The sequence below is a fragment of the Gymnodraco acuticeps genome, unplaced genomic scaffold (genome assembly GCF_902827175.1).
Source record: "Gymnodraco acuticeps unplaced genomic scaffold, fGymAcu1.1, whole genome shotgun sequence".
NCBI lineage: Eukaryota > Metazoa > Chordata > Actinopteri > Perciformes > Bathydraconidae > Gymnodraco > Gymnodraco acuticeps.
The window spans coordinates 63,519-82,528 of record NW_022990567.1 but is presented as its reverse complement, the minus strand read 5'-3'; the positions used below and the strand labels follow the sequence as shown (position 1 = coordinate 82,528).

The window sequence follows — 19,010 nt, the reverse complement described above, 5'->3', positions numbered from 1 at the left end:
TGCCCATCCCTGCTCCGGCCACCTCTGTGTGGATGACATCTTGTTTGAGTGAGCCAAAACAATTCAGTGGCATCACATGAACCCCAATGTAAATTTAAATTGGGCACTTGTATTTATATATTTTGGAGAAACTTGGGAAAGAATAATGGAACATTGATATTTTATCTCTGTTGACTTGGGGGCAAAGGAAGGAGGCGCCAAACAGGAAAAGGGTTATTTGCGTTACCAAACTGACTGGTACTTGTGTGCTCTCGATTTATCTGCTAAAAAAACAACTATTATTCAATTATTTCTGAAAAGATCATATCTTGAAACTTCTCTAACCCAAAATCCATGGCCTATTTCCAAGATGCCTTTTATAGTTAAAGCCAGCTAGTGCTAGTGGAGCATGCGCGTGAACTGCGAGCGCCGGAGCCTCGCAGCGGTGGAACTGTGGCGCGCTTAATTCAAGCCGCTTTTACGCATCAGATGAGGCCCCACGCAGTCTGTGTGATCTGCGTGTAGAGAAGGGCGGGCCTGGATGGTATGTTTTAGGTTTGGCAGCTTCAACTTCAGTAAACAGTTTTGTTTTTTAAGAAATCTACCAAAGGATTAGATATAAAATACATAAATAAAAAAGCATAACATTGATCTAAGAAATGTGCAGTAGGGGAAGCCGATGGCCTCTGTAACCATTCGGATCATGCCTTCTGCCTTGCCTTCCCTGAGCCAGCTAGCCCACCTACTTTCTGACTGAAAGTCTCAACATGTCTAATCTTGCCATTTGCAGGACGTTCTTCCTAGAAGAAAGCATTCACCGTGTCATCTTTGCAGATACACAGCCAGATCATCAGTAGGCCATCTACACTGACAGCCAGCCAGATCAGTCTTCATTGACACCTAAAATCAGATGACCATCTCTTCCAAATAATTGGTCAGCCTACCTGAGAGTTCCTGCACTGCTACTCTCAGTAGTAAAACAAATCGAGCATTATTAATTTGCTAATGCACTTACACGTCAAACATAGGAAGAACATTCAAAGGTCAGAGGGTTGCACACTTTTTATTCCTCCAAATGAAATAACTTTCATATAAACATGAACCAGAGGTGAACCGTCAGGGCCTTCAAGGTATTCAGAGAATACCCTGGAACACTCAGATAAAACAAACAACAAATCAATTTAATTATATAAAATGAATAAATTAGAATCGTATCTGTGTTGTTGATCTGTAATATTACAGTGTTATGTTGATTTGTGTGTCCTTCTCGGTCCATGCACTACGCATTTCAGAGGAAAAAAAAGTAACCAATCAGATATTTTTCTTGGTCTCTGGGTAGAATATTCTTCAACCAAGGTATTCTATATCCTTGATAGAATGCCCTGGCCGTTGCACTGAATAAGAGTGTACCTTTAGATCGACAGTTTGATCAACCAATCATATATTGATTTGTAGCCAATGGGCGTGTTCTTTCAGAGTTTTCCTCGGTTCCAGGGTATTCTAGAAGGCCCGGTAGTTCACTGGCTCGAGAAAGAGGATCTAGATAAATGCCACGAAGCAATTCATATGCCGTTTTATTGTTTTTAACGTTCAAATGACATCTGTAACAGGTGAAGATGATGTTGTTGCAAATTGTTGCGAGTACCATTTTCAAGACGACAATTCAGTGAAAAGACGGACATTATAACGGCGGGGGGCGCGGCAGCGGAGGGTGTGTGTGTGTCTACAGAAGGTCCAGTTGTGATAGACACGGTTCAACACTGACATGCACACATTGTGAAACATTACCAATACTATAACGTTGGTAAATGTTCCATCATTTTTATTTTTCACTTGTATCTCTTTGTGAAGTTCCTGTCAAAGCCTAACATTATGGTCTTATCTAGGAATGATTTGACATCTAACTTAATTGCTTCCAAAGGTTTAAAAACACAAGCATATAAACTTAAAGTATGAGTCTTTCTTTCTTTACTCCAAGGTAAAAAGTTTGTTATCGAAAGTTAACATCATGGTCAAATCCTCCAGGGCATAATTATGATTATCATGATGCAACAGGCCTGAGGGGAAGTTTCCAGTATAGGCTGAGGGGACAGGTGTGGAGGCAGGCTGGGGACACTGTGAACTACAGAGGAAGTGTGTTAGTTTGTTAAAGCGCTTCGAGTGGAAATAGCCTGAGGTTGATCTGCAGTAAAATAGACACCAGTGCAAGTGCAGCTCTCAGTATGTCCATAGTTCCACAGTTATTATAGATACTGTAGCCAAGTTCAACATTAGGGAGCATGTCAAGATTTTTGTTGATCTCATTGATAGCAAAAATCAATGCTTGAGAACATTTTAATTCTCAAAAATTGAAGCTAGGGTGTTGTGAAAGATAGAACAAAATAATACATTTGTGTTGAGTCTCAAATACAGTACAATGAACATACGACGTTGAAAATATGCCTAACAATACACAGTTTTTACATTTCCGTACTCCTGGAATAGTCTGAAATGTGTTAATTACGTAATCCTGCCTTGTGCAGAATGAAAAAATGCCTCCAATAACAAGGTCACCATCTTGAAACAGTTCAGGCGGTTGTGCTGAGTCTTGCATTCGGAACACAGAGTCCCCCTTCCCCATTAGCAGAACCAAAAGGAGCGGCCTCAGTTAGGACATGGCTGCGCTCTTCAGGTCACGCCAATCTGCGTGAGAGCTCATGACACCCCTTTATACACCATCAATAACAAGAAGGGAATTGTCCTGCTTGAAAATAAGTCTCAGAACATGAGATGAAATGTAAGTTTAGTCAAATGTTTTATGCGAGACAATGTTGGTTTTATTATTTGAATAACAATTTCTGGCAATTAATCTGAAATCACATAGGAGATTGGTATTTTGGGTCTGCATATAATTGTATTCTTTTTGTATTTGCATATATACACACTGGTTGAAATGATGGTACATTGCATTCTATTAAAAGGAGTCATCTCAATATGCTACGTTACACAGTAAAATAACTCACAGTTGGTGACACTAAAATAAACATATAATTATAGGGATCCATAATTATTTTAGGGCTCCCTTTCCCATTATATATTTTTTTGTATTCCTCTCTGGTTTGAGTAAGATGATATAACATTTTGGGATGAAAATACAAAAGAGCAGTCCAAAACTGGAGGACAGAATAGCAAATATCTCTACAGCAACACTAAACTTTCCAGGAGAGCTTACATACGCTGGGATGAAAGTGATCCATACAGCGCAGAATATCAGCATGCTAAAGGTGATAAACTTGGCTTCATTAAAGTTATCAGGCAGTTTCCGAGCCAGAAAAGCAAGAATGAAACATAAAATGGCCAGAAGTCCTATGTACCCAAGTACAGACCAAAAGCCCAAAGCTGAGCCCAAAGCACACTCTAAGATTATTTTGTCTTTGAAGTCTTTAAAATTCTTAAAAGGAAAAGGAGGAGAAATTGTTAACCAGAGGATACATATCATTACTTGTATTAGAGTGAAACCCAGAACAGTTAGTTTCTGCTGGGCAGGACCAAACCACTTCATCATATTACTGCCTGGAAGTGTAGCCCTGAAGGCCATTAGCACCACTATAGTTTTCCCCAGAACACACGAGATACAGAGGACAAAGGTGATGCCGAATGCTGTGTGTCGCAGCATGCAGGACAAATCTGAGGGCCGACCGATGAAGGTCAGAGAACACAGGAAACACAGCGTCAAGGAGAAGAGCAGCAGGAAGCTCAGCTCAGAGTTGTTAGCCCTGACAATTGGAGTTTTCCTGTATCTGAAGAAAATGAATGCCACAACAGCTGTGATGCATGCTCCAAATAAGGATGCTGCAGTGAGCAGCGCTCCCATAATCTCTTCATATGACAGAAACTCTGCCTCCTTCTTTACACAGGCATCTCTTCTTTCATTTGACCAGAACTCAGGGTGACACCGCACACAGGTGACAGAATCTGAAGAAAAAAATGTGGTAAACATTATGAATAATTATTTTTTAATTTTGTATTTGTCCCTACGTTGCATATTTTCTAAGCATACACGACAGTACAGCAACTAATAAGTATATACAATGTTTTGCTTATTTGTACAAGCACAAGTTCTTCCCAGGGATTTCTATGAATTTCTATGAATAATGAAATTATTTATTTTAGGTATACTTGAAGTAGAAACATTTATTTTGCATTGGTGCTTTAACATAATGCATTAATCCTTAGTAAGACTTCTGCATATATTTATATGGCTGACTTCAGAATTATGTCTCAGTATATGTATCATTTGCAATGATTTGTTATGTAATGATATTGTGTTTTGTTCTTCTTAAAAGGACTGCATGGTTTTGAAATCCCCCAAAAACCCACTGCAATATCTTAAAATGAACAATACATGTTTTGTCTTGCATTCATGTAACTACACCTGTAATGTTGCTGATGTCTCCCTCTGCACATCTTATACAGTCATAGCAGCAGACAGGCATTCCTTTTTGGAGAACCTTGCGAGTTCCTGGAAGACATTTTTCGCTGCAAACTGACACAGGCACCTGTGGGATCAAATCGACTATGAGAAGAAAGAAAAAGATCGGCCTTCACTTTGATTACTGTATTGCCTTTGCATATTTCTATTTAAAATGTTGATGCATAAAAAACATACATTATGACGTGCATGACTAAGTGTCAATTTCATATTTATAATGAAACAAAAAGACTGTAATTAGCAACGACAGTGATCTTAGAGTATTTTACCTGTTGGGAGTTCTGTGTCCAAGTTATAGACTCATTTTGCAGATGCAGCTGTTTGTTTGCAGGTAAAGATGCATCATAAAGGCCAACTGTGACAAACTCCACAATGTCATTTTCTCTTTGCTTCCAATTTATAATTTCATACTTTGCTGCTGGGTCTCCATTTTCATTGAAGTAAACCTCTTCTCCTTCCTTTGTTTTAAACTGAATAGTTCTTATGTGCTGTAAAATCTGAAAAACATATATCCGTCAATGCAGAACATAATTTGAAGAATGTGTTGTGGTCCAAGTTTTTTAACAGCATGATAGACAGCAAAAGTTTAATTTACGTTATTGTAAACATGTTCCTTGTTGATGTGATTTGATGTAAAAACTTCAGTAACATTGGTGTTCAACTCACCGTAAATGGATCTAGCTGCACCTTGGTGTTACATGTTTTGTTACAGCTGAGGATAAAATGAAGTGCGTGGGCCGCAGCATACACTCCTTTATAGACATTGTTAAAGATAGGCATCAGAGACATATCGGTGAAGCTGTTTTGCACTTCAGTCAAATCTTCACGTCCAGTACATTCTTTCTGATTTCTTGATGAAGACTTTGACTGCTTGAACTTACAACTAAATAACGTCTCATAAAACGTTGTAAACATTTCATTACTAGATACATTGAGCGGCCTCACATCCAACATGAACTCCCTCATGCCACTGACATGTGCTTTGGGGATGGACAGGCCTATAGCACCGTCTAGAATGTGATGCTTATCCACGGCTGCAGTTTGTGAATCAAAGATCCAGCCCTCAGAGCCTACCCACTGGTACCCAGTTAAGTTGTGGTGAGAAAATTCATGTAGTATCACATCCAAATCCATGTGGGAGAGGAAAGCAATGATCACCTTGGAAGTGGAAGCCTTGATAATGTCAATTATCTTTTGTATTTTGTCTGGTGGATCGGTTCTAAAGAAGGACACAGAGTACTCAAGACAGATGCCAAGCTTCTGGGCCGTTTCTGTGAATGTGGCCATACCGTTGTTTCCATAATCATCATTTGTTCTAATAGCTCCAACCCAAGTCCAACCAAAATGCTTAACCAGCTGTGCCAGGGCTCTGCTCTGGTAGTAGTCACTGGGTATTGTTCTGAGGAAGGATGGGTACTTGGATTTATCACTGAGACAGGCACAAGTAGCAAAGTGGCTGATCTAAAAGAAAAAAACAAGTTATATCCCAAGGTAAAGATTCAGAATATAAAGTAGTTATACAGCCAACTACAATCCCTTTTGTTATACATAGTTGCAATAGTTGAATATTAATAATATCAAACAATCTTACCCACCATTGGAATATGAAAGGGTCCGATGGCAGTAGCCATAGCCATGCAAGGAGAGGAAGAACTTTCTCCCATAATGGCCTGCACTTGGGCAGGTCTTATACATGGTACTTCAGAGGGTTGTGATACAACTTCATTACCATTTGCAAAGGCCAATGCAACCCTCACACTTTTGGCAATTGAGCCACAGGAATCAAAGATCCTATAGCCCAGAGAGATGCCAGGCAATAGGTCCGTGCTGTTATTAATCTCCTCTACGGCAAATAGCATAGCCTGGGCAAACTGGAACCCTCTGAAATTCAAGCTTGATGCAAACAGTTAATAATATTTTGTTACAAAAGGTCCATGCAGTAGAAAGAGTGGCATAGTACATGGAAGTATAAAATCAAACACAACAGGAGTATATCTTCATTTAAATATTCAATGTTATACCCTTTCGCAAATTTGAAGCAAAATATTGATATGGTATACTGTTACCTGGTGCATTGCAGTGGCAGTGGTTTGTCCATGTAGGAATCCCGTCTGTTCTTCCAGCTGCTGTGGAAAGAGAAGATTCCCCCCAACATTATGTCCCCATCCTTAAACATCTGAGGGATCTCAGGGTCCCCTCTCTGTGTGCACACTGGCTCCTCAGCCTGAGAGAAAGATGCCATCAGCAACAGATGTAAGAGTGCCCATCCCTGCTCCGGCCACCTCTGTGTGTATGACATCTTGTTTGAGTGAGCCAAAACAATTCAGTGGCATCACATGAACCCCAATGCAAATTTAAATTGGGCACTTGTATTTATATATTTTGGAGAAACTTGGGAAAGAATAATGGAACATTGATGTTTTATCTCTGTGGACTTGGGGGCAAAGGAAGGAGGCGACAAACAGGAAAAGGGTTATTTGCGTTACCAAACTGACTGGTACTTGTGTGCTCTCGATTTATCTGCTAAAAAAACAACTATTATTCAATTATTTCTCAAAATATCTTGAAACTTCTCTAACCCAAAATCCATGGCCTATTTCCAAGTTGCCTTTTATAGTTAAAGCCAGCTAGTGCTAGTGGAGCACGCGCGTGAACTGCGAGCGCCGGAGCCTCGCCGCGGCGCGGCGGAACTGTGGCGCGCTTAATTGCTCCGCTTTTACGCATCAGATGAGGCCCCACGCAGTCTGCGTGATCTGCGTGTAGGGAAGGGCGGGCCTGGATGGTATGTTTTAGGTTTGGCAGCTTCAACTTCAGTAAACAGTTTTGTTTTTTAAGAAATCTACCAAAGGATTAGATATAAAATACATAAATAAAAAAGCATAACATTGATCTAAGAAAATGTGCAGTAGGGGAAGCCGATGGCCTCGGTAACCATTCAGATCATGCCTTCTGCCTTGCCTTCCCTGAGCCAGCTAGCCCACCTACTTTCTGACTGATCTTGTATTTTCTGAACCCTGTGAGCCTTCAGTCGACCTGTTGACCAGTAAGCCTGACATCCTTCGGCCATGTCTCATCATGTCTAATCTTGCCATTTGCAGGACGTTCTTCCTAGAAGAAAGCATTCACCATGCCATCTTTGCGGATGCACAGCCAGATCATCAGTAGGCCATCTAGATTCTACGCTGACAGCCAGCCAGATCAGTCTTCGTTGACTGGATGTAGCCAGTCCACGAGTAGAATGAGCACGCAGGCCCGTTGGTGCCTGCAAACCCTGACTCGTATAAACCAGAGCAATCGCTTCCACAATCCAGTGGGAGAGCCGTTGCCTGGTAACGGGCTTGCCCTTATGAGGGTTAGCCCAGGATACAAAGAGTTGGTCATTGCATCGAAACTCTTCGACCTGTCCATATAGGTGCGTAAAGCACGGACTGGGCACAGCAAATTCGGCCGCTGTTCCTCAGAGGAACACAGTGGCGGAGGAAATGCCTCAATGTCAATGGGGGTACATGAGCCAACCACCTTAGGTACAAAGGCAGGGTTGGGCTTCAGCAACACTCTCGTTTGCCCCGGGGCAAATGGGTGCATGAAGGATGTACAGAGAGCGCATGAATGTCACTGACTCGCTTGGCAGATGCTAGAGCCAATAACAACACTGTTTTCAGTGACAGGTGTTTCATGTCAGCTTCTTCCAGGGGTTCAAATGGAGGTCGAGTGAGCCCATCTAAAACCACTGCCAAGTCCCATAAGGGCACCAGTGACCTGGTGTTACGGTGTGTGCAGGAAGCAGGACCCAAATGCAGATTCAAGTGTCCAAAATAAGTCCTTTATTTCAAGGCTATACAATAAACAAGACAGAACAGAACACTCACCGAAGACCACGTCAAAACACAAGACGAACCGACAAAGACAGACAGAAAAACCAGAACTTAAATACACACAAGACTAATTATACAAACAAGACACAGGTGAGGAGGGAGGAGAAAACACAGGGACACCAGGTGCACACAATCGAGTAATAAGACACACCAGGGAAACTAACGACAGGGAACCACAGACAGATCTAAAGACAAAACACAACGCAGACAGAAACTAAGGCCAACAGGGTGGGTGGAGGGGGTCTGGAGGACGGGCTTGGGCTGACAGCGGAGGAACGGGTCTCGGGCGGACGGCCCGGGGGCAAGGCAGAGATCAAGGATGGGGTCTCGGGCGGACGGCCCGGGGGCAAGGCAGAGTTCAAAAAGGGGGACTCGGGCGGACGGCCCAGGGTAAAGGCAGAGATCAAGGAAGGGGTCTCGGGTGGACGGCCCGGGGGCAAAGCAGAGTTCAAGGAAGGGGTCTCGGGCGGACGGCCCGGGGGCAAGGCAGAGTTCACAAAGGGGAACTCGGGCGGACGGCCCGGGGGCAAGGCAGAGTTCCGGGTGGGGCGAAGGCCAAACAGCTCCGGAGGCCGGGCAGGACCCGGTGTCGGCCGAACAGGAACCGGAGCCGGTGGGACAGGCATCGGCAGGATCCCCCACGGAAGAGGACCAGGAGATGGCAGCACCCCTGGCGAGACAGTTGATGGCGGGGCCTCCAACTGGACTGGACATAGAGCTGGCAGGATCCCCAGCGGAACCTCCAAAGGCACGGGACATAGAGTTGGCAGGACCCCCGGCAGAAGAGTAGTCGGCGAGGCCTCCAACGGGACAGGACACAGGGTTGGCAGGACCCCCGGCAGAAGAGTAGTCGGCGGGGCCTCCAACGGGACAGGACACAGGGTTGGCAGGACCCCCGGCAGGAGAGTTGTCGGCGGGGCCTCCAACGGCACAGGACATAGGGTTGGCAGGACCCCCGGCAGAAGAGTAGTCGGCGGGGCCTCCAACGGCACTGGACATAGGGTTGGCAGGACCCCCGGCAGAAGAGTAGTCGGCGGGGCCTCCAACGGGACAAGACACAGGCTTGGCAGGACCCCCGGCAGGAGAGTAGTGGGCGGGGCCTCCAACAGGACAAGACACAGGGTTGGCAGGACCCCCGGCAGAAGAGTAGTCGGCGGGGCCTCCAACGGCACAGGACTTAGGGTTGGCAGGACCCCCGGCAGAAGAGTAGTCGGCGGGACCCCCAACGGGACAGGACATAGGGTTGGCAGTGTTACAACCCGGCTCCTGGGCTGCAACAAAAAGCAGGGAGGCGAGACGAAGAGTAAGAAAATAACCAGTGTTTATTCTCTTATAAACAATATACCAGCCACAGGTCCCCGAGGCTGGCACCGAGAAAGTGCCCAGAGGAGTGAGAGCGACGCAACCGGCTGGGCTCCTCCTTTATCCCGCTCCACCAGGTGTAGCTCATCAGCACCTGAAACAACCTGAACAAAACCACACACACACACACAAACACACAGCACCCCACGTGATCTGGAGGGGTCGTCACACTCCCCCCCATAAGAAAGGAATTACACTAGAACACCGTTAACTACCTAAATAGCTAGGAGCTCTTCTCCGATATTTTGGCGTGGACAGAAGACCACTCTGGCCAGTCCCTTGACCAAGCACCTGGAAGCACCTGGAAGATCCCGGAATGTCCCTCCAGAGACCGCAACCTAGCCCCCGGCAACAAACCCAAGACCTGGCCCCCAGGTCGCTGCCGAACAGGCCCACCCGTCTGACACGCGTGACATGATCTAACATGCCGAGACACATCTCTCCTCAAACCAGGCCAAAAGAAATACTGCAACAGGTAACCACATGTTCTACGGACACCCAGATGTCCCGACTGCCCATGCGCTTTTCTGAGGACCTCCCCGCGAAACCTGACAGGAACCACAATCTGATACCCTGGCCCACCAATAAAGCCTTTCCCACGTGCCCACCACTTTCTGACCAGCAATCCCCCTTGCAGCTGACAACCCCTGGTGACACCATTTCCATCCCCGGTGGAGAGAACCGCCTCAAAAAACGGACTGAGGGAGACATCCGCTTTCTGCTCTATCACCAACTCACTGCGGGATGCCGATAACAACAAGTTAGGAATAACCACAGAATCTATCTCACTGACCTCTTCACCCTGCTCAGATTCTTCCTGTGCACGGCTCACAGCCCGTGTCCCAGAACAAGCCACAAACACTGCAGGAGAGCACTTGGCATTCTCCTCTGCCTTAACGATCACAGTGGGTGAAGATGACTGCATGGTAGGCGGTGGACCCTCAGCCCACACACGGCTGCCAGCCAGGCCGTTACCCAGGATAACATCCACACCAATAGGCATTACAGGACGGACCCCCATGGCGACCTCACCCTGCACCAGACCAGAGTTAAGCACAAAAGAATGCAGCGGAACAGGCACAACACTCATTCCCATCCCTCGCATCCGGACAAAATCCCCAGTTCCAGATTTGTCCGAAAACGGTAACACAGAGCTCAGAATGTAGGAATCATACGATGCAGTGTCTCTCAAAAATCTTTACCGGCACGCTGATATCACTTCGCACCAATGACACGTATCCGGTTGACACAAATGCAGAAAACAGTGGGTCCTTCCACCCGCATGGCTCATTAATCTGCTGACAGGGAGAGATGACAGGTAACGGCACCACAGACACAGCACAAGCAGCAGAGTTAAACTGGCCTACACAGTTCCCCTTTTTTGACTTAGCTTTCGGACAGTCAGCCTTCCAGTGACCTCTCTCCCTGCAGAAATGACAGATTTCTGAATCACCCTGTGGCTGACCTCGCATCTCACGCTCAACCCAGTGCAGATTAGCTGTATCTTCCCATCTCCCTGCACGATACATACCAGCTCCATCCTGGACCCTGAAGTTGCGACCACCCCTGTGCGTTAGCACATAATCATCTGCCAGAGCAGCAGCCTCTGCAGCAGTTGTCACTTTACGCTCGCTGATGTAAACCGCAATGTGGCTAGGCACAGAATTTTTAAATTGCTCCAACACCATCAAATCACATAATGCGACATACGTATCCACTTTCAAGGAGTTACACCACCTACCGAAAGAGGTAACCAGATCCCTGGCAAACTCAACATGTGTCTGCTTGTCAGACATCTCCCAGGACCGAAACCTCTGTCGATAAGCCTCAGGGACCAACTCGTAAGCCTTCAACACCGCAGTTTTAACCCTCAGAAACACTTTGCTGTCCGCCACCGTTAAAGCAGAATAAGCTTCCTGGGCCCTAGCTGTTAGCACACACTGCAGCAATAAGGTGCCATTAGCCTCTGACCACTCTCTGCTCTCAGCAACACGCTCAAACAAGGAGAAAAACGTATCTGGATCTCGTTCATTAAATTGAGGCACAACCCGCAGATTACCGGCAACGTCAAATGGAGTAGCTCTACCAGGGAAATTAGAGGCCTGACTTGCAGCCCCAGCAGGTAAACCCAACCTCCGCTCCTCTAACTCAAGCCTTTTAATTTCTACCTGCAACAGCAACAGCTCCTTTCTCTGCTCAAAAGTCAGGTCTGTATCACGGCAGCCAGACGTACTGCCACTGTCTCTGCTAGGATCAACAGTATATTTTCCCCCTTTGAAAACACCCAACTCGAACAGATTTGCTCTAACAATCCCTCTTATGTTTTCCTTCATCCTCTTATCCCCAACATCCAAGCGGAAATGTTCAGCATCACCGATCAGCTGCTCACGTGAGAAGCCCTCCAGTAGCTCCTCTGTAGGCGCTCTCACAAAGTCCTCCACACTCTCCATCATGGCAACACTGAGTGCACGCTCATGCTACTACACAGCCTAAACGCTACCGTGGCCCATCCCTCTAACTGCCTACAGAAACTAGCTAAACTCCCCGCTAGTCTTCAGGTGCTAGTTATGGTGGGTACTTGGGTACTTAATACCGTAAGCTCGGCGAAGCGACCAGCAAACCGGCAGCTCCACCCGCAGCCTCGGCATGCTCCCGAGCTAATAGCTCTAACCACTTTCACACCGCACTAACAGCCCCCCCTACGACCTCCAAGGAAGTCCGTACTAGACCTAACAGGGACAGATACCACGGTAACTAATGATCTGTGCTCGTACTTGCTGCCATACACTCTCCATGTACTAGAACTGCGAAACACTCACCCCCGCAACGCTACTCCCAAAACAACCAGCCGCACCCAGCGACAACAGCAGCTGCGCGAAAACCGTCCCCACAACGGACATCCAGTTGCACACACTTCCCAGGTCCAAAGCAACGAGCCACCATCTGTTACAACTCGGCTCCAAGGCTGCAACAAAAAGCAGGGAGGCGAGACGAAGGGTAAGAAAATAACCAGTGTTTATTCTCTTATAAACAATATAATGACAGAACCAGCCACAGGTCCCCGAGGCTGGCACCGAGAAAGTGCCCAGAGGAGTGAGAGCGACGCAACCAGCTGGGCTCCTCCTTTATCCCGCTCCACCAGGTGTAGCTCATCCGATAGGCATCCGCCCACAGGTGCGGCTCATCAGCACCTGAAACAACCTGAACAAAACCACACACACACACAAACACACGGCACCCCACGTGATGTGGAGGGGTCGTCACAGCAGGACCCCCGGCAGGAGAGCAGTCGGCAGGGCCTCCAACGGGACAAGACACAGGGTTGGCAGGAGAGTAGTCGGCGGGGCCTCCAACGGGACAAGACACAGGGTTGGCAGGACCCCCGGCAGGAGAGTAGTGGGCGGGGCCTCCAGCGGGACAAGACACAGGGTTGGCAGGACCCCCGGCAGGAGAGTAGTCGGCGGGGCCTCCAACGGCACAGTACTTAGGGTTGGCAGGACCCCCGGCAGAAGAGTAGTCGGCGGGACCCCCAACGGGACAGGACATAGGGTTGGCAGGACCCCCGGCAGGAGAGTAGTCGGCGGGGCCTCCAACGGGACAAGACACAGGGTTGGCAGGAGAGTAGTCGGCGGGGCCTCCAACGGGACAAGACACAGGGTGGGCAGGACCCCCGGCAGGAGAGTAGTCGGCGGGGCCTCCAACGGCACAGGACTTAGGGTTGGCAGGACCCCCAGCGGAACCTCCAACGGTACAGGACATAGGGTTGGCAGGACCCCCGGCAGAAGAGCAGTCTGCGGGACCTCCAACGGCACAGGACATGGGGTTGGCAGGACCCCCGGCAGGTGAGCAGTCTGCGGGACCTCCAACGGCTCAGGACATGGGGTTGGCAGGACCCCCGACAGAAGAGTAGTCTGCGGGACCTCCAACGGCACATGAGTAGAGACTTGAGAGGGAACTCGAGAGAGTGCTTGAGAGGGAACTCGAGAAGAAACTTGAGAGTTGACTTGAGAGGTGACTTGAAAGGAATCTCGAGAGGGAACTTGAACGGAGACTCGAGAGGTGACTTGAACGGAGACTCGAGAGGGGACCCGATAGGGAACTCAAGAGGGGACTCGAGAGAGGGCTTGAGAGGGGACTCGAGAGGAGACTCAAGAGGGGACTAGAGAGGGAACTCGAGAGGTGACTTGAGAGGGGACTCGAGAGGAAACTTGAGAGTTGACTCGAGAGGAATTTCGAGAGGGAACTCGAGAGGAGACTCGAGAGGTGACTCGAGAGGGAACTCGAGAGGGGACTCGAGAGGGGACTCGAGAGGGGACTCGAGAGGGAACTCGAGAGGGGACTCGAGAGGGAACTAGAGAGGAGACTCGAGAGGAGACTCGAGAGGGAACTTGAGAGGGGCCTCGAGAGGGGATTTGAGAGGAAACTTGAGAGGGGACTCGGGTAGGAACTTGAGAGGGGACTCGGGTAGGAACTTGAGAGGGGACTTGAGAGGGAACTTGTGTCGGTCGGTACACCGACAGGACACGGGGAGCTGGTGTTGGCTGGAGAGCCAACAGGAGACGAGGTGCTGGAGTCGGCCGGTACGCCAACAGGACTCGGGGAGCTGGTGTTGGCTGGAGAGCCAACAGGAGACGAGGTGCTGGAGTCGGCCGGTACGCCGACAGGACAAGGGGAGCCGGCGTCGGCTGGAGAGCCAGCAGGAGACGAGGTGCTGGAGTCGGCCGGTATGCCGACAGGACTCGGAGATCTGGCGTCGGCCGATGAGTCAACAGGTGACGAGGAGCCGGACCATGACTGCTGGGGCCGGTACTTGAGCCGGAACCATGGCTGCTGGGGCCAGAACTGGGTCTGGGACCATGGCTGCTGGGGCCAGAACTGGGTCTGGAACCATGGCTTCTGGGGCCAGAACTGGGTCTGGAACCATGGCTGCTGGGGCCAGAACTGGGGCTGGAACCATGGCTGCTGGGGCCAGAACTGGAGCCCAAAGCATGGCCTCCGGGGCTAGGGCTGCTAGCCTGGACCTGCGACTCCTCCTCTTAAGAGCCTTTTGGAGGCTCCGTGGACCTCCAAAAGCGAGACGAGTTCCAGAGAATGGCTCCTGGACAGGAGCAGGAACTGGGGAAGAAGCAGAGGCCGACTCCAGACAGAACAGACAGAACAGACCGAGGCGTACGGCGCCAGGTTGGGAGTTGGGAGTCATGGTGCTAGCATGCCTGGGGCTAGCAGGCCGGGAATCACACACCGAGAGGAAGTCCAAAATCCAGCCAGGTAAGAACTTCACTAAACCTGGCTTCTCCATAGCCATCTGGTGTGCCTCAGCCATAGCAGCCTCTCGCTGCTGAACCCTGACCGCTCCTATCCATCCTATCCATCGATGAGCTCAAACGGATCTGCTGGGCCCATATCTCAGGTCGGTTCGTAATGTTACGGTGTGTGCAGGAAGCAGGACCCAAATGCAGATTCAAGTGTCAAAAATAACTCCTTTATTTCAAGGCTATACAATAAACAAGACAGAACAGAACACTCACCGAAGACCACGTCAAAACACAAGACGAACCGACAAAGACAGACAGAAAACCAGAACTTAAATACACACAAGACTAATTATACAAACAAGACACAGGTGAGGAGGGAGGAGAAAACACAGGGACACCAGGTGCACACAATCGGGTAATAAGACACACCAGGGAAACTAACGACAGGGAACCACAGACAGATCTAAAGACAAAACACAACGCAGACAGAAAACCAAAGACAGATCTAAACAAGACACAACGCAGACAGAAAGCCAAAAACAGATCTAGAAAAGACAAAACACAACACAGACAGAAACAGGCAAGACAGGAAGTGAAGACCTTTCAAAATAAAACATGAAACAAAAGACAGAAAAAGACAAGACAAAATACAATAAAGACAGATCTTATCACCTGGAAACAGGGAGGAGCCTGCGAGCCCCTTTCATAAAACGGCAGACCAAGGGATGTTGGCTAGCCGTCTTTCCCTCAAAGCCCACATGGCATGCAGCAACAGCAGCCAGGTACACTTTGATCGTAGAGAAAGCTCTGTGTTTATCAATCAGGTCCTGTAGAAATGATAGAATCACCCCGACAGGACATTGAAAAGAGATGTGTCCTTTTTGAAGGCACCACTCCTCAAACACCCTCCACTTACAGTCATAGAGGGACCTGGTGGAGGAAGCTCTTGCACTCTGAATAGTGTTTATCACCTTCTGAGGGAGTCCCACTGTATTCAGGTTATACCACTCACGGGCCAGGCCCATAGTGCCAAGCGCTTTGGGTGTGGGTGAAAAATCGTCCCCCCGCCTGAGACAGTATGTCCCTGCGTAGCGAGAGCTGCCACGGCTGCCCTCACAGCAGCTGATATATCTCCGCCAGCCAGCACATTGCAGGCCAGTGTGGAGCTATTAGGATCAGTGTGTGGCGTTGTTCTCTCACTCTGGCCAGAGTTGGGGGTATCAAAGCCAGGGGTGGGAACACGTACAGAAGGACCGGAGGCCAAACGTGCGCGAGTGCATTGAAGAGAACAGCTGACATTGAGCGTTTTATTTTGATGCGAACAGATCCACTGCGGCCCGGCCGTTAATTAATCATGATTAATCACCATTCGAACTATGTCCAAAATATGCCATTTATTTATGTATATTGTTGTGGGAATGGAAAGATAAATGAAAGAAGGCGGATATATCCATTTAACATACGTATCTATGTTTATTATAAAAAATGTCTGCGTGTCAAAATTAAAGACAGCCCACACACCTATCAATCATCAAACCGTGGGGTCTTAATTCTTTACGTGTTGATTTCTATCAACGGGGGAGTACTTCAGGAAAGTCGACGGGGGGGGGGGGGGGCTAGTGGAGTACTTTGTGACCACAGAGTGTGAACGTTGTGATCAGCTGTTTTAGCGCAGTTCTCCAGTGAAGGGGGGGGGGGGGGGGAGGCTCCCTCCGCAGCCGGTTGGCGTAGTTTTGGCACAATTCCGTTGTACAGACCGACGTTAACAGCAGCCCTGTCTGTGCACACGGAGACCGACTCTGTCGTCCGGTGATCGAACCGCCTTCTGGAAAAGCTTCACAAGTACGTCGGTACGCAAATGCACTTTGTGACACAAGTGACGGTACGCATTTTAGATTACGCACATAACCTGCGTACCAGTTATGTGCACCCCTGTACTACAGCCAGAGATGGGGTCGTTACTAAAAAAAAAGTAATGTATTACTTTTTTTTTTTTAAAAGTAATATAGTACACTACTTCGTTACTCTCTACTCGTTACTTTACTCGTTACTTTACTCGTTACTTTACTCGTTACTTTACTCATTACTTTACTCGCAGGGCCGGCCCGCCCCTCCCTGCAGGCAGATCACGCAGACTGCTAAAGTTTCAAATGTTCTCTTTAGTTCAGTTTCCATTGTCGCATAAGACTGATCCAGATAGCTCCTGAATGTTTTCCTATCTGACCATGGCTGTCCTCTGTCTCCTGCTATAGTATATTTTGCCCAGTCTATCTCTGCTCATGCTGTTGCGTCGGCGTGTTCTCCTGCGTGTTGGCCATGTGTTGCACTGGAACCAGACTGGAGCACACCGCAAAGACTTCAGCCGAGCACGTACGAACTGCGCATGCGTGAGTGGCAATAACTCTCCTTACCAGCAGGCGGCGGTAGTGTGTATTCGTCATTCAAAACAAGCAACAACCGGAAAACAGAGAAGAAGAACAGACTACGTGATATAAAAATTAAAAAAAATAGCTGTGCGTTAGCTTCACCTTAGCATGTGTTCTTTGCAGGTGTTTGTTGAGGTTTGATTATGACTGATTTTAGTAAGTAACGAAGTAACGCGTGTCGGGGCAATGTTAGTAACTGTGTGATTACTGAATTATAAAAGTAGCGCGTTACGCTACTCCGTTACCGACAAAAGTAATATTATTACAGTAACGCGTTACTTTGTAACGCCTTACACCCATCTCTGACTACAGCAAAAGTATTCTCCGTCGGGACTTCCTGCAACAACACCACGCCGTTATCTTGATTCTGATTGGCCAGAAGACATTATCAAAGATGTTCTATTGAGAAGTCGATCACTACGTGACAAAAGTTTTCAAAACCGTGGCTACTGAAATCAATCTTACTAACTGCTGTCTGTGCAATTTACTCCGCGCGAGTTGGCAGACTTTATTTTACTTACTTTAACATCATTTTTCATGGTGGGGCTAAGCCATTTCTTGGTATGGGTGTAGCCTACCCCAGCCATACCCTGGCGCTGCCACTGGTGGTGGCACGTATGGGGCGGGCCATTCTGCACATGCATTAAATGCGTTAAATATTTTAACGCAATTAATTCAAAAAATTAATTACCGCCGTTAACGCGATAATTTTTACAGCACTACTTAAAATGTTACATTAAAATACCTTAAATAAAGTTCTGATGAGAAAAACTGTTTTTTACATTTTGTTTTTATTAGATTTGTATGATCAAACACTAAAATAAATACAGAACCTAAAGTTCTACAGCTAGAATACTGTTATTTTACAGCTTGTTTCTAACATTTTCCAATCAAACAGGTTCAACAAAATGACATCACAAAATGTTCTGTAGGAAACAATTACTCTGAAAACTTAAAATATAAAAATATTTGTAGAATTATAGTACAACTAATGAATACAGCATTTCATATTTAAACATCATACTTATAAACAGTATAAACAAAAAGTAAGTTTAATTTTTTAAGATTACTTTGAAACATTCTCAACTGAAAATAACAGAAATTACAAAATGGCGACATATGTTCACATAGTCAATTTGAAGGAGCAGTGTGCAGGATTTAGTACGTCTAACAATGGTAGGTTCCAACCAATGGATAACTTGTTCACTCACCCTCCTATCCCAAGTTTGTAGGAGAACGAATATTGGCTGCAAAAAACTTGAGGCCCAATCATGTTTCCTCGGTCCATTCTGCGCTACTGTATACGTGGCAGTGCAACCTAGACTAGAGGACAAACAGATCAGAATCAGAAACGGGTTTATTGCCAGGTAGGTTCACACGTACGAGGAGAATTTGACTAGGTGTCGTACATACAAATAAAAAAATTAAAAAAGTACACAGATAGCGAACTATATTAAGAACACTGTTGTTGAGGTGGCGAGAGGTTTTGGTCCTGATGGAGAGAGGTTTTGGTCCTGATGGAGAGAGGTTCTGGTCCTGATGGAGAGAGGTTCTAGTCCTGATGGAGAGAGGTTCTGGTCCTGATGGAAAGAGGTGTTGGTCCTGATGGAGAGAGGTTCTGGTCCTGATGGATTGTGTTGAA

General features: G+C 47.3%; 1 protein-coding gene across 2 annotated transcripts; it reads right to left on the bottom strand.

The window, feature by feature from the left end:
* Positions 1-3,025: 3,025 nt before the first annotated feature.
* LOC117553798 (extracellular calcium-sensing receptor-like) lies at positions 3,026-15,407 on the bottom strand. 2 transcript variants are annotated; one of them, XM_034227866.1, is made up of 9 exons: positions 15,350-15,407; positions 12,476-12,491; positions 10,550-10,573; positions 6,517-6,648; positions 6,046-6,343; positions 5,117-5,911; positions 4,720-4,947; positions 4,394-4,517; positions 3,026-3,933 (listed from the first exon to the last, which is right to left on the bottom strand). In XM_034227866.1, exons 3-9 carry the CDS (start codon positions 10,567-10,569, stop codon positions 3,026-3,028), a joined length of 2,505 nt encoding a protein of 834 aa, XP_034083757.1. In that variant the 5' UTR covers positions 10,570-10,573; positions 12,476-12,491; positions 15,350-15,407. The 2 variants fall into 2 exon arrangements, with proteins under 2 accessions (XP_034083757.1, XP_034083758.1); XM_034227867.1 differs by lacking the exons at positions 10,550-10,573; positions 12,476-12,491; positions 15,350-15,407 and having other exon boundaries at positions 6,517-6,710.
* Between the last annotated feature and the right edge of the window lie 3,603 nt (positions 15,408-19,010).